General features: G+C 40.0%; 1 protein-coding gene across 2 annotated transcripts in view; it reads left to right on the top strand.

Moving 5' to 3' along the window:
- Positions 1–13040, top strand: part of ACAD10 (acyl-CoA dehydrogenase family member 10) — a 54549-nt gene that overhangs the window by 16245 nt on the left and 25264 nt on the right. For both annotated transcript variants that reach the window (XM_081283395.1, XM_081283394.1), the window contains exons 5-8: positions 1772–1930; positions 3238–3397; positions 5298–5439; positions 12422–12490. In XM_081283395.1, the coding sequence (XP_081139521.1) occupies positions 1772–1930; positions 3238–3397; positions 5298–5439; positions 12422–12490 (530 nt within the window). The remainder of the gene's footprint in view (positions 1–1771; positions 1931–3237; positions 3398–5297; positions 5440–12421; positions 12491–13040) is intronic.

Raw genomic sequence — 13040 nt, 5'->3', positions numbered from 1 at the left:
TGGAGTTGGAATCTGTAGTGCCAGGTGGTGATATATGCTGTAATCCCAATGATTTGGGAGGCTGAGGCAGGAGAATTGAGTTCCAGGACTTTCTGGGCAATGTATCGAGGCCTGAAGCAACTTAGTGAGACCCTGTCTCAAACTCTAAAGTTAAAAGGCTGGGGCTGTGACTCAGTGGTGGAGCTCCCCTGGGTTCAACACCAAAAAGAAGAAGAAACTTCTGCTTTAAAGACCCCTTTTACATTTCCACTTGGAACTTTAGGCTGACCTTAACACAGTCCTTTGTGTCCCCCCACACATCTTAATGGGTCTGTTGGCCTCTTTTCTTCTAAGACCAACTATATTGTTCTCTGTTTTTGTGATTTTAATTCCTACATCAGTTCTGTCCAATAAAACTCAATTGCCTTCCCTGGACTCATTTACTCCCCTACTAAATTGCACATTATTTGCACCAATTGCATATCCCAGCCTTTAATGCCTGTGATATAATTTTAACATGTTTGGCTATATTTGGATTTTTGTGTTTGTTTGTTTGTTTTGTTATTATTATTATTATTTTTTGTAGTGCTGTGGATTAAAGCCAGGGCCTGTGTGTGCTAGGCAAGTGCTGTACCACTGAGCTACATCCCCAGCTGTTTTTAAATTTGCATTTTCTGACAGGGTTTCACTAGGTTGCACAGGCTGACCTCAACCTTGTGATCTTCCTACCTCAGCCTCCCAAGTAGCTAGGATTAGAGGCATGCACCACTTTGTGCCTGGCTATATTTGTGTACCCTTTAAATGCTTATTTATGTCTTAAAACCAACAGCAGCATAACTCCAAAGTCCAGAGTGGCAGCAAGTCTTTCAGGGCCTTCCAGAGTTGTGATGGATCAGGAGGCCCCTTCCCGCTGGCCCATTCTCTGTGGATAACCCAAGTCAGTGCCATAGCAAAGCATCTCACTAAATACCATGAGAATCATGGAAGGCTCTAGAACCCACTGGAGGAAATTTCTCTGATAATTCAAGTATTATATATTTCACCAGCAGAGTCCCTTTCTGTTTCTTTCCATTCTTGGAAGAGATATTGTGGTTTGACTCTAGAAAGTGGTATTTCCCTGCCTCTAGTCTATTCCTCTGCGTATTTGTACCCTTCTTTGGACAGGTGAGATTAAAGATTTTCAACTCTGCATTCCATCAGCATGGCCTGGGAGTTTGTGAAGACACAGGTCCCCTTCCCTGGAGATTGTTGTTAGGGGTGTCTGAGTGGGACCTTGGCATGTTTATTTATGAAAAGTTCCACAAGAGATTCTACTGTGCAGTCATGTGTTTCAGTCCCTGAGACATGATGAGGATTCTGTTTGTGATTTCTCCTGTTACATGTCCTCCAGTACTATGGGTAAAATGTACTTTTGGGGAAATTGTAAAATGCTCTGTAAATATGACATTAGCAATTGCCTTGTTATTTTGGAACTCACTTAAGTTTCACAATAACCACTAAGATAGGTAAGATGGCTATTATTGTTCCCATTTTACTGATGATTAAACTAAGGCCATTTGGCTGTAAAGGCCACAATGAAGAAATTTGGTTTCTTGAGTTTGGCCCCCAGGTTGTAACCCAGAATTTTTTAATTACTCAACTTACCCAAACAATGTCATTTTAATATTCTAACACTCCTAAGTTGTTCTAATGCATCTCAACTGTCCCCCTTCTGCTTTTTCTCAAAAAATACGCCAGCATACTTGTGAAAGCTATACCTTTAGGGCCATTGCTCTCTCCTGTCCCCCCTCAGGTGGTGGAATCCTGCCTGGAAGGTATCTGTAAGCCAGACCCCAGGATATACCAGCTGTGCTTGGCGCGGCTCGGCCTGCAGCCCTCTGAGTCCATCTTTCTTGACGATCTGGGCCCAAATCTAAAAGCAGCTGCCAGCCTTGGTATTCACACCATTAAGGTAAGCATCATCAGTTTTTGAATGCCCTACCATGTACCAAGAATTAGTGCAAGCACTTTATGCCATCTTTTTACACTTGCAGCTATAGCTTTCCGTAGTGGCTCCAGGCTTCCCTCTTATTTCCATAGTCATCATTTTTTTTAAAATCAGTTATGTAATCTGTGTGACTAGTTGCTTGTTTTGTCAGCACGGAGCAAGACAGACATGTACAAAGAAGACAGTTTGAGCACAGAGATGTGAAGGAGATGCAAGGCAAAATAAGACATCTGGGGTGGTGTTCATATTGTCTGAGTAATCTTTTCTAGGTGGGGGGCCAGCAGCTACCAGCCACATGGGTTTCCCCAGGTCATGATGTGAAGCATAGAAGCCATACTATCGCAGGGGAATGACCAGCTTTCTACATTTAATTTCCATCACAAAGCTGACACAGGGAGGGACACAGCAGATGCTGCAACCAAAGTCTTCTGTCTTCTTGGCACAAAGAAGACTGTGAACTCAACCAGCACTCTTCCATGCAGGTAGAAAGTTCAAGGTAGAAGCCAGGCATGGTAGCGCATGCCTATAATCCCAGCAGCTTGGAGGCTGAGGCAGGAGGATTGCGAGTTCAAAGCCAACCTCACGGGCTGGGACTGTGGCTCAATGGCAGGGCGTTTGACTAGCATGTCTGAGGTGCTGAGTTTGATCCGTAGCATCACATAAAAATAATCAAATAAAATAAAGGCATGCCGTCCATCTACAACTATCAAAAAAAATTTTTTTTAAAAGCCAGCCTCAGCAATGGCAAAGAGCTAGGCATCCCAGTGAGACCCTGTCTCTAAATAAAATACAAAATAGGGCTGGGGATGTGGCTCAGTGGTTGAGTGCTCCTGAGTTCAATTTCCAGCACCCAAAAAAGAAAAAAGAAAGTGCAAGGTAGAGCCAGGCCTGGTGGTGCATGCTTGTAATTCCAGACTTGCAAGCTAAAGCAGGAGAATCGCAAATTCAAAGCCAGACTTAGCAATTTGGCGAGACCTTGTCTCAAATAAGAAATTTTCAAAAAGGCTGAGTTGTAGTGCAGTGGATAAGTACCCCAAGTTCAATTTCCAACCACAAAAAAGAAAGAAATGAAATAAAAAAGAAAAAAAAACAAATAAATTAAGTACAATGTAGTCAGGAATTAAATGGAAGAAGAGACTCATTCTGGTTCCTTGTTAGCTGAATGTCCTGGCTCCTTGGATATTATTTCCCACTGAAGAACTACCCTCGTAGGGGGCAGAGAAGAGGCAGGGTTGATGGTGGCACATGGTGGGTATTCTCTCTGAAACCAGGTTGATGACCCGGAGGCTGCAGTGAAGGAGTTGGAAGCTCTCCTGGGGTTTCCATTGCGTGTGGGTATTCCCAACACTCGTCCTGTGAGGAAGAACATGGAAATTCCAAAAGATGCCTTGGAGAAGTACCTCAAGGGCTTGCTGGGGACCCAGACCACAGGTATGGAATATTTTATGTTTGGGTGACTCTTCAAGACAAGGCTCTCAGTCTGGTTTTCACTTTCAAACCTTGATGAACACACTGGCAACAGAGAATCAATGTGGAGAGGAAAATAGCCAAGTCCAAGTGCTGCTTTAGTTTTGCTTGGGTAGAAGCCTTGATCATCCACCTGAGAGTTTCACATAGCAGCATTCACCTGCCAGCAGCCAGCAAGGAGCAGGGAACTTGGGAGTACATATGTGCACAGGGGGGTTACTGTTGTTAATTTTTTGAAACAACAGCCTGTTTTGTGAAGGTGATTTACAAGCTTCGTGACTTGAAGAAGTGACAGGTTGACTCCACCTCCTCAAAGGCCTGTCTCTTGATACTTACATTTCACCTTCAGCAAAACAGGAATCTCGTGGGCTTTTGAAGAAATTTTCACTTGGTGATAAAATTTGCTTCACCCAGTGGATCCTCAGAAAAGGCTTTTATTTCTGGAGTTCCACATCAGGTCAGCGACTAGATTCTTGGTAGTATTTCCACAATGCTGAAGGGCTTGTTGTGACCAGGCCAGCTAACTCAGGCCAACTCCTGTATGAGCCTGCTCTCCTGACCAAGTAAAGGAATACATGTCCAAAGGTTCATCTTGCTGTCAAGCTAATTGGGTTCACCTGCCTGTGAAGGAGCCACAAAACTCACCTGGTGGGGTGGAGAAGTGCATCTCCAGAAAGCAGCTTTAGCTGAAGGTGAAGGCCTCTGCTTTGATCCTTTCAGCTGTCTCTCCAGAGTCAGATGTGGCTTGGCCAAGTACAGGCAAGGGACACCACAAGGGCACTTTTTTTCTTAGGCCTAAAGCATTCCATTTGCCTGATGGGTTGCCATGACTGTGCTTGTGGTTAATAAACAAAACTAAAGTGCTTTTGTTCACGGGGCAGGAGTTGGCAAGAAGGAGAGAACTGGACACCCGTACAAAGTGAGAAAAGATTATGGTGTCAAGTGAGTGGCCTTTACCACACTGTAGTGGCCTATGATTCTGGAACCCCACTGGCAGGGTGAGCCAAGGGCTGAGTTGCTGTGGCACCAGGGGAAGGTGATTTTCTTGTCCCGCCTCCCAGAGTGGGAGGATCTGGATCCCCATTCAAAACTCATTAGAAAGAAGGAATCTTTGGGCTGGGGTTGTGGCTCAGTGGTAAAGCATTTGCCTAGCATGTGTGAGGCACAGGGTTCAATTCTCAGCACCACATATAAATAAATAAATTAATTAAATAATGGTCTATCAACTGAAAAATATTTAAAAAAAGAAAGAAAGAAAGAGTCTTTGAGCCAGGTTCACATCTGTAATCCCAGCAGCTTGGGAAGCAGAGGCAGAAGGATGGCGAGTTCAAGGCAAGCCTCAGCAATTTAGCAAGGTCCTAAGCAACTTAGTGAGATCCTATCACAAAAATAAACAAAATTGGAGATGGAGTCGTAGCTCAATGGTAGAGTACTTGCCTAGCACAAGTGAGGCCCTGGGTTCGATCCTTAGCACCCCGCAAAAATAAATAAAGACATTGCATCCATGTGCAAGTCAAAAATTTTTTTAATTGATTAATTAATTTGGGCTGGGGCTATAGCTCAGTGATAGAGCACTTGCCTAGCAAATGTGAGGCACTGGGTTTAATCCTCAGCACCACATAAAAATAAATAAATAAATAAATAAATAAAATAAAATAAAGGTATTGTGTCCATCTACAACTAAAAAAAAAATAATAAAATAATGCAATAAAAAAAGTTTAAGAAAGGGGTGGGGAAGCCCAGAGGTAAAGTACCCTTGGGTTTAATCCCCAGTAACAGGAAAAAAAAGAAGAAGAAGAAAAGCAATATCTGTGCAAACCTGGGCTCCAGATCCTGTTGGAATGCTCTGTTTTCTAACTCGCAGGCCTGTTGGAGCTTCTTCAGTTTGATCACGGGCAGTCAAACCCGACTTACTACATCAGGCTGCCCAGTCATCAGCTGGTTCTGAGGAAGAAGCCACCAGGGACTCTCCTTCCATCTGCCCATGCGATAGAGAGGGAGTTCAGGTAAATTCTTAGGGGCCAGGGTGGGGGTGGCACCATGCACGAGTTCAGCCCTAAGACATTGATTAGCTTCTATAAGAGAGCTTTAAGACATTTACAACTGCTGCTATGAATCTCCACCGTATTTCAAATAAGGACATGCAATCTAATTTGTTTTGTTTTGAGACAGATCTTGCTATGTTGCCCTGGTGGTCCTTAATTCCTGAGCTCAAGCCATCCTCCTGCCTCAGCCTCCTGAGTACCTAATTTTAAAAAAAATATTTATTTTTTAGTTATAGGTGGACACAATATCTTTATTTTTATGTGCTGCTGAGAATCAAACCCAATACCTCACACATGCTAGGTGAGCACTCTACCTCTGAGCCATAACCCTAGCCCCTGAGTACCTAATTTTTGAAAAAATATTTTTTAAGTTGTAGGCGGACACAATACCTTTAACTTTATTTATTTATTATTATGTGGTGCTGAGGATTGAACCCAGTGCCTCACCCATGCTAGGCAAGCGCTCTACCACTGAGCCACAACCCCAGCCCCTAAGTACCTAATTTTATTTATAAGTTTATCTTTTCTTTTCTATAAACCATATCTGTAGGAGGCTACACTCTTTTAGAACCTCTAAAAGAAAAAAAGTCAAGGTCAAGATAGTTTTTCATAAAAAAAAAAGGGGGAGAAAAGTGAACAACAACAGATGAGGTAGAGAGGGAAGATGGGAGGGGAGGGGAGGGGGGATAGTAGGGGATAGGAAAGGCAGCAGAATACAACAGTCACTAATATGGCATTATGTAAAAATGTGAATGTGTAACTGATGTGATTCTGCAATTTGTATTTGGGGTAAAAATGGGAGTTCATAACTCACTTGAATCAAATGTATGAAAGATGATATGTCATGAGCTTTGTAATGTTTTGAACAACCAATAAAAAAAAAAAAAGACAGTTTTTCATCTTGCCCTTTTTTTTGTGGCGCTGAGAATTGAACCCAGGGCTTTGTGCATGTTAGACAAACTCTTTACATCCCAGTTCTGTCTTATGGACTTTTTTTTTTCCTTCCTTGCCAGAGGTTTAATCCAGGTGTGTTTTACTACTGAGCTCCATCTCCAGCTCTTCAAAAATTTTTTTCTAATTTTTTTATTTTAAGACAAGCTCTTACTAAATTGCTTAGGGCCCCACTAAATTGCTGAGGCTGGCCTTGAACTTGTGGTCTTCCTGTCTCAGCCTCCTGGGTTACTGGGATTATGGGTGTACACTGCCCTTCCTGGCATAAGGACTTTTAAGTAAAGATTGAAATCTTTAAGACCCTTAGTGTGTTTTTGTTTTGGTTTGGTTTTTTGTACTGGAGATTGTACCCAGCGGCACTTAACCACTGAGCCACATCCCCAACCCTTTTTCATAATTTACTTAGAGACAGGTCTTGCTAATTTGCTGAGGCTGGCCTTGAATTTGCCATCCTCCTGCCTCAGCCTGCTGAGCCACTGAGATTACAGGCATGCACCACTATGCCCCACTCAAGACCTTTAGTCTTAAAATGAATACATTAAGCTGAGTTTGGTGGTACATGCCCATAAATAATCTCAGTTACTTGGGAGATTGAGGCAGGAGGGCTACAGAGGCCAGGCTCTGCAACTTAATGAGACCCTGTCTCAAAATTTAAAAAAAATTAAAAGGTCTGAGAATGTGGCTTAGTGGTAGGTAGAGCATCCCTGGGTTTAATCCCTAGTAACATTGGAAAATTGAACATTAGTGGGGTTATAGCCAAAACAAGCTTGGCAATGAGTTGGTAACCATCAGAGCTGGATGATGGGTACATAAGGGTTAATTATACAAATCACTCTACTTTTTTTTTTTTTTTGGACTGGGGATTAAACCAGGGGATGCTTTACCACTTAAGCTACTTCCTCAGTCCTTTTAATTTTTGATTTTTATTTTGAGACAGGGTCTTGCTAAGTTGTTGAGGGTCTTGCTAAGTTGCCAAGGTTGGCCTTGAACTTGTGGTCCTCCTGTCTTGGCTTCCTGACTTGCTGGGATTGTAACCACCACTCCTAGCCAAAGTGCTCTAGTTATGTATATGTTTAAAATTTTCTAGTATAAAATGTTTATGAGAATAAAGATATTATAACCATCCCAAGTAAAATAGATTGTTTGCATAGAGGAACATTTAAACAAACAAGTTTGAAACAAATCTAGCTCCAAATCAATTAGAGAATGAATACAAACCATGAATGAGCTCTAGAGTGACTCTCCTGGAAAGTTACTGACCTGTTCTTCCTTCTCACTGGCAGCCGGTTATGTTCTACAAAAGGAGTCCCAGAGTCATGCAGGAGAATGTGACTCTTGGCCGCCCTCCCTTCACCTCCCAGTTGTTTTCTATCTCTCTTCTTCACTTTTGGGATCTTAGAATATGACTTGTCCAATTGTTGTGAGGACCACTGACTGAGGATTATGAAGGCTTAGGGGTTCCTCAGAGGAGAAAAGCTGTAGTTCTTTCTAAGCATTTATATAGATGCGTCCATGTAATACCAGGTGTGTGTTTGTAGACAGAAGCCAAAGCTGTAAAACTGCTGCTCTCTTTTCTGTGCACAAATTCTCTCTAACCAATCCCAGAGGTACCAAGGAATTTTGGAATAATAGAACGACATTCAAAATATCTAGGCATGCTGGGCGCAGTAGCACATGCTTGTAATCCCAGCAGCTCAGAAGGCTGAGGCAAGAGGATCCTGAGTTCAAAGCCAGCCTCAGTAACTTAGTGAGGCCCTAAGCAACACAGTGAGACCCTGTAAAAAGGACTGAGAATGTGGCTCAGTAGTTGAGTACCCCTGGGTTCAATACCCAGTACTTAAAAAAAAAAATCCAGACACACATGGAATTTCCACTGCATTAAAAAATAAACCATATTTGAAGATGAAACAATGCAGTACCTGCTTATAGATTTGAACTATTCTGGAAAATAATGTGATACAATTCATTAAAAGCCTCAGAGTATTCATACTTGAAGATTTAATAATTTTTGGGTTTGGGTTGTGGCTCAGTGGTATAGCACTTGCCTAGCACATTCGAGGCCCTGGGTTCGATCCTCAGCCCCACACAGAGATGAATGGATGAAATGAAGGTATTATATCCAACTACAACTTAAAAAATAAAATCATAAATGCAGTTTAAAAAAATATTTAATAATTTCAATTTTTGTACCTAAATGACTAATTCTAAATAGGAAAAAAATCTTTATGCATGAATACCCTCACCATAGTGTTGTTTGTTTGTTTTTCTTTGTGGTGCTGGGGATTGAACCCAGGGCCCTGTGCATGTGAGGCAAGCACTCTACCAACTGAGCCACATACCCAGGCCCATAAGTGTCCTGTTTTTATTTATTTATTTATTTATATGTGGTGCTGAGGATCAAACCCAGTGCCTCACATGTGCAAGGCAAGCACTCTACCACTGAGCTACAACCCTAGCCCCCATAGTGTTGTTTCTAATAATAAAAATTTTGAAATCCCCTTGGGGTAAAATAATCAGGAAATGATTATGTAAACCTCAATATATCTACTTGTTTCTACAAGAGTAATAGGAGTAGCTAACATTTGTAGAATGTTTAGTAATTACCAGGTGCTATAAGTGATGCTTAAATGAAAGCATTCTCCCAATTCTGATTTGCTTCGATCATGATCCCCACTTTATAGCTGAGAAAAGTGAGACGTAAAAAGGTAAAGGGCACACACAGGGCACACACTGGTTAAAGGAGTGGTAGAGTCTGGCTGCATAGCCAGACACTGGGATTCTATAGCCCAATTTTTAAAAAACATGTTATGTATTATTATTATTTATTTATTTGTGATACTGGGGATTGAACCCAGGAGCACTTTACTACCGAGCTACATCCCCAGTCCTTTTTGCTTTTTATTTTGAAGCAGAGCCTCACTGAGTTGCTGAGAGTCTAACTAAGTTGCTGAGGTTGGCCTTGAATTTGCAAAACTCCTGCCTCAGCCTCCTAAGTAGCTGGGATTACAGGTGTGTGCCATCACACCTGTCTCTATAATATTAGTGATTATGCTGCTATTATACCCAATTAAATATGCTTATAATAATTGAAAAATGTATATGACAAAATTTAGGAGAATAAAGACAAATACAAGTATATCATTTTTTAAAGACATGCATAGGAAAAAAATACTGGAAATGAACACTTTAAAATGTTAACCATAGTCATGTTTGGGTAGCCTGTTAGTATTCTTTACTTGCACAGAACCCACCTAGCTTTACTTAAGCATTCAAGAAAAAAAAATAGTCAAGGAGGATGATATGATAAAACATTTGATTTCATAATTTAAATCTTTCAGCCATGGCTGGGTCCAGGGGCTCAAATAATGGCACCAGGACCCACGTGTTCTTTCTCTCTCCATCTCTTTTTTTTTCTTTCCTTGAGAACCCCAGTGTATGTTTCTGTGTATCTCCTGAGATTGACTCATGGCCCATTTTGTGTCAGAGGTCTATCCCTGGACTATTCTGTGACTGGGAGGTGCATTGACTAGACTGGTCATGTCTTGATCTTGTGCCCATCTCTAGAATCAGGGTTTGAGTCAGTCTCACTTAGATTCTGTGGACTGAGAATGGGGAGGACATTTCCCAAAGAAAAGTCTATGAAAAAGCAAAAGGGGACTGGATACCAGGTAGGTAGTAAAAGCAGCCAGTTGGTGATAAGATTATGGGTAATTATCTTTCTTTTAAAATTAGAAATTTTCATATAGTTTATGGAATTCACCAGTAGAACCTTTAGGGCTAGGAATTTTGGAGAAAACTTTTAAATATTAATTCAACTTAATAAACAGAGCTATTCAAATATCTTATTTCATCTCTTTTTGGTTTTGATTAGTTATAATTTCTAAGGAATTTCTTCACTTAATCTGTCATCGTTATTGCTCCTAATGTTCCTGTATTATCCTTTTAATATGTATAGAATCTGTGATGATATCCCCTCTTTATCATTTCTGATATTGATCTGTAATTTGTATCTCTCTCAATCAGTCTAGCTAGATATTTATCAATTGTATTTATGGGGCTGGGGATGTGGCTCAAGCAGTAGCGCGCTCGCCTGGCATACGTGCTGCCCGGGTTCGATCCTCAACACCACATGCAAAAATTTTGTGTCTGCCGAAAACTAAAAAATAAATATTAAAATTCTCTCTCTCTCTCTCTCTCTCTCTCTCTCTCTCTCTCTAAAAAAAAATTGTGTTGATATTTCCAAATAACTTCAGTTTTGTTAACTTTTCCTGTTGTCTCTTTTCTATTCCATTTTATTTCTTCTCTTTATTCCTTTATAGCTACTTACTCCGGGTTTATTTTTACCTTCTTTTTTTAAAAAAAAATTTTTAGATGTTGATGGACTTTTATTTTATTCGTTTATTTATATGTGGTGCTGAGAATTGAACCCAGTGCCTCACACATGCCAGGCAAGCACTTTACCACTGAGCCACAACTCCAACCTATTTTTAGCTTCTTGAGGTATAATCTTAGATCATTTACTTAAAATCTTCCTTCGTTTCTAATAAAAGCATTTAAAGTTATTTCTAAGTACTTCATTAGGTACATCTTACAAATCTGACCCATTAATAATAATATTATTATTATTATTATTATTATTATTACAGTTGAAATATTTTCTGATATCTCTTGTTATTTCTTCTATATCTCATGGGTTAATTATAAATGTATTAATTTTGCAATATATGTTTTTATCTAGATATATATAAGTTTCTTGTTTTATTCTAACAAAGTTAGAAATACTCCATATGATTTCAATATTTATTGGAACTTATTGAGATTTATTTTACAGACCAGCATGTGAAAATAATACATGTTCGGTAATTGCTGACCAAATGTTCTAGAAATGCCAATCAGGTCAAGTTTGTCAATAATTTTCAGGTCTATGTCTGTAGATAAACCTGATTTTGTTGGCCTATCTGATTACTGACAGAGGGTGATAAATCTCAGCTGTGTGGGTTTGTGCATTTTCATTTTATGTGTTTGAAATTCTGTTAGGCACGTGTGCACTTAGGACTATAACGTCTTCCCAATGCATCATTCTGAAATGTTCCTCCCTGTCTCTGGTAATTCTCTTGTCTTAAAATCAATTTCATCTGATATTCAAGTATGCCACTTTCTTGTGTTTACCAGTTGCACAGTACTAACCTTTCCATCCTTCCATTTCCAACCTACCTATGTTTTATGTTTCAAGTATGTCTTTTGTAGACCTCATATAGTTAGGTCATGCTTTTCTATGCACCCTTACAACTTCTGTCTTTTTTAAGTTTTTTTTAGTTGTTGATAAACCTTTATTTTATTTATTTATACGTTGTGCTAAGAATCAAACCCAGTGCCTCACATATGCCAGGCAAGTACACTACCACTGAGCCACAACGTCAGCAACTTCTGTCTTTTTATTGCAATGTTTTACAAATTTAAGGTAATTATTGGTTTGTTTGATTAGGTCTATAATTTCACTATTTGGTTTCTGTTCATTCTGCCTGTTTTGTTTGTTTTGGTCTTTTTCTTTTTCTGCAAAAGGCTTATTATCCCAGAAGGAGGGCCCCCTGGGGCTCACATCCCAATAATATAAATTTCCAGAGAATTGTTTTGGTCTTATTATTTACTTCTGGGTCATTTAAATTTTTTGTTTTTTGTTTTTTGTTTAGTTTTAGGTGGACACAATATCTTTATTTTATTTTTATGTGGTGTTGAGGATCAAACCCAGCGCCCCGCACATGCCAGGCGAGCGCGCTACTGCTTGAGCCACATCCCCAGCCCCATTTGTGTGTGTGTGTGTGTGTGTGTGTGTGTGTGTGTGTGTGTTGCTGGGATTGAATCCAGAACCTCACATGCTAGGCAAGCACTCAATCACTGAGCCACGTCCCATCCCCAAAGTACCATTTCTTAAATCAGAAAACTAATTTCAAGAAAATCCCAGCGGTTGTGCTCATTTTTATTTGTTCTGCAGGATAATGAAAGCCCTTGCAAAAGCTGGAGTACCAGTCCCTAGAGTTCTTGACCTCTGTGAAGATTCAAGGTAAAGTTCAAATGTATTTTTGCCATTTCAAATTCAGACTACAGGAGAGAAAGCCTATTATCTAACTCAGATGCCAGTCTGTTAAATACAAATAAATTTTGGGTCAGAGAAAAAAGAAACTATACAACAGACTCCCTCAGAAGTCCAGATCTTGAAGCTATCCTGAAAGAAGAAGATACGTCTGCTCTTTTGGGGATTGATAGCAAATAGCTTTTTTTTTTTTTTTAGCTTTTAAAAAATATATATCCATCTTGTTTCATGTTGCTCTTTTTTAATTAAATTTTCATTGTGGTCTTTCCAATCTGTTTAAAACTGCTTTGTAACATGCTTTTTGAGTCTCTTTTTTTTTTCCTCAACTTTTACATTATGAAAAATTTGAAAAATACAGAAAATTTGGGAGGAGAAAAAATAACATCCACTTATTTATACTTCATCTAGATTAAAATGTTAAAATTTTCCACACTTGGGGCTGGGGATGTGGCTCAAGCGCGCTTGCCTGGCATGCGTGCGGCCCGGGTTCGATCCTCAGCACCACATACCAACAAAGATG

The sequence above is a fragment of the Spermophilus citellus genome (genome assembly GCF_964194105.1).
Source record: "Spermophilus citellus genome assembly, chromosome: 3".
In the NCBI taxonomy this organism is placed as follows: domain Eukaryota; kingdom Metazoa; phylum Chordata; class Mammalia; order Rodentia; family Sciuridae; genus Spermophilus; species Spermophilus citellus.
The sequence above is the reverse complement of the archived record's forward strand: the minus strand, read 5'-3'. Positions and strand labels throughout refer to the sequence as shown.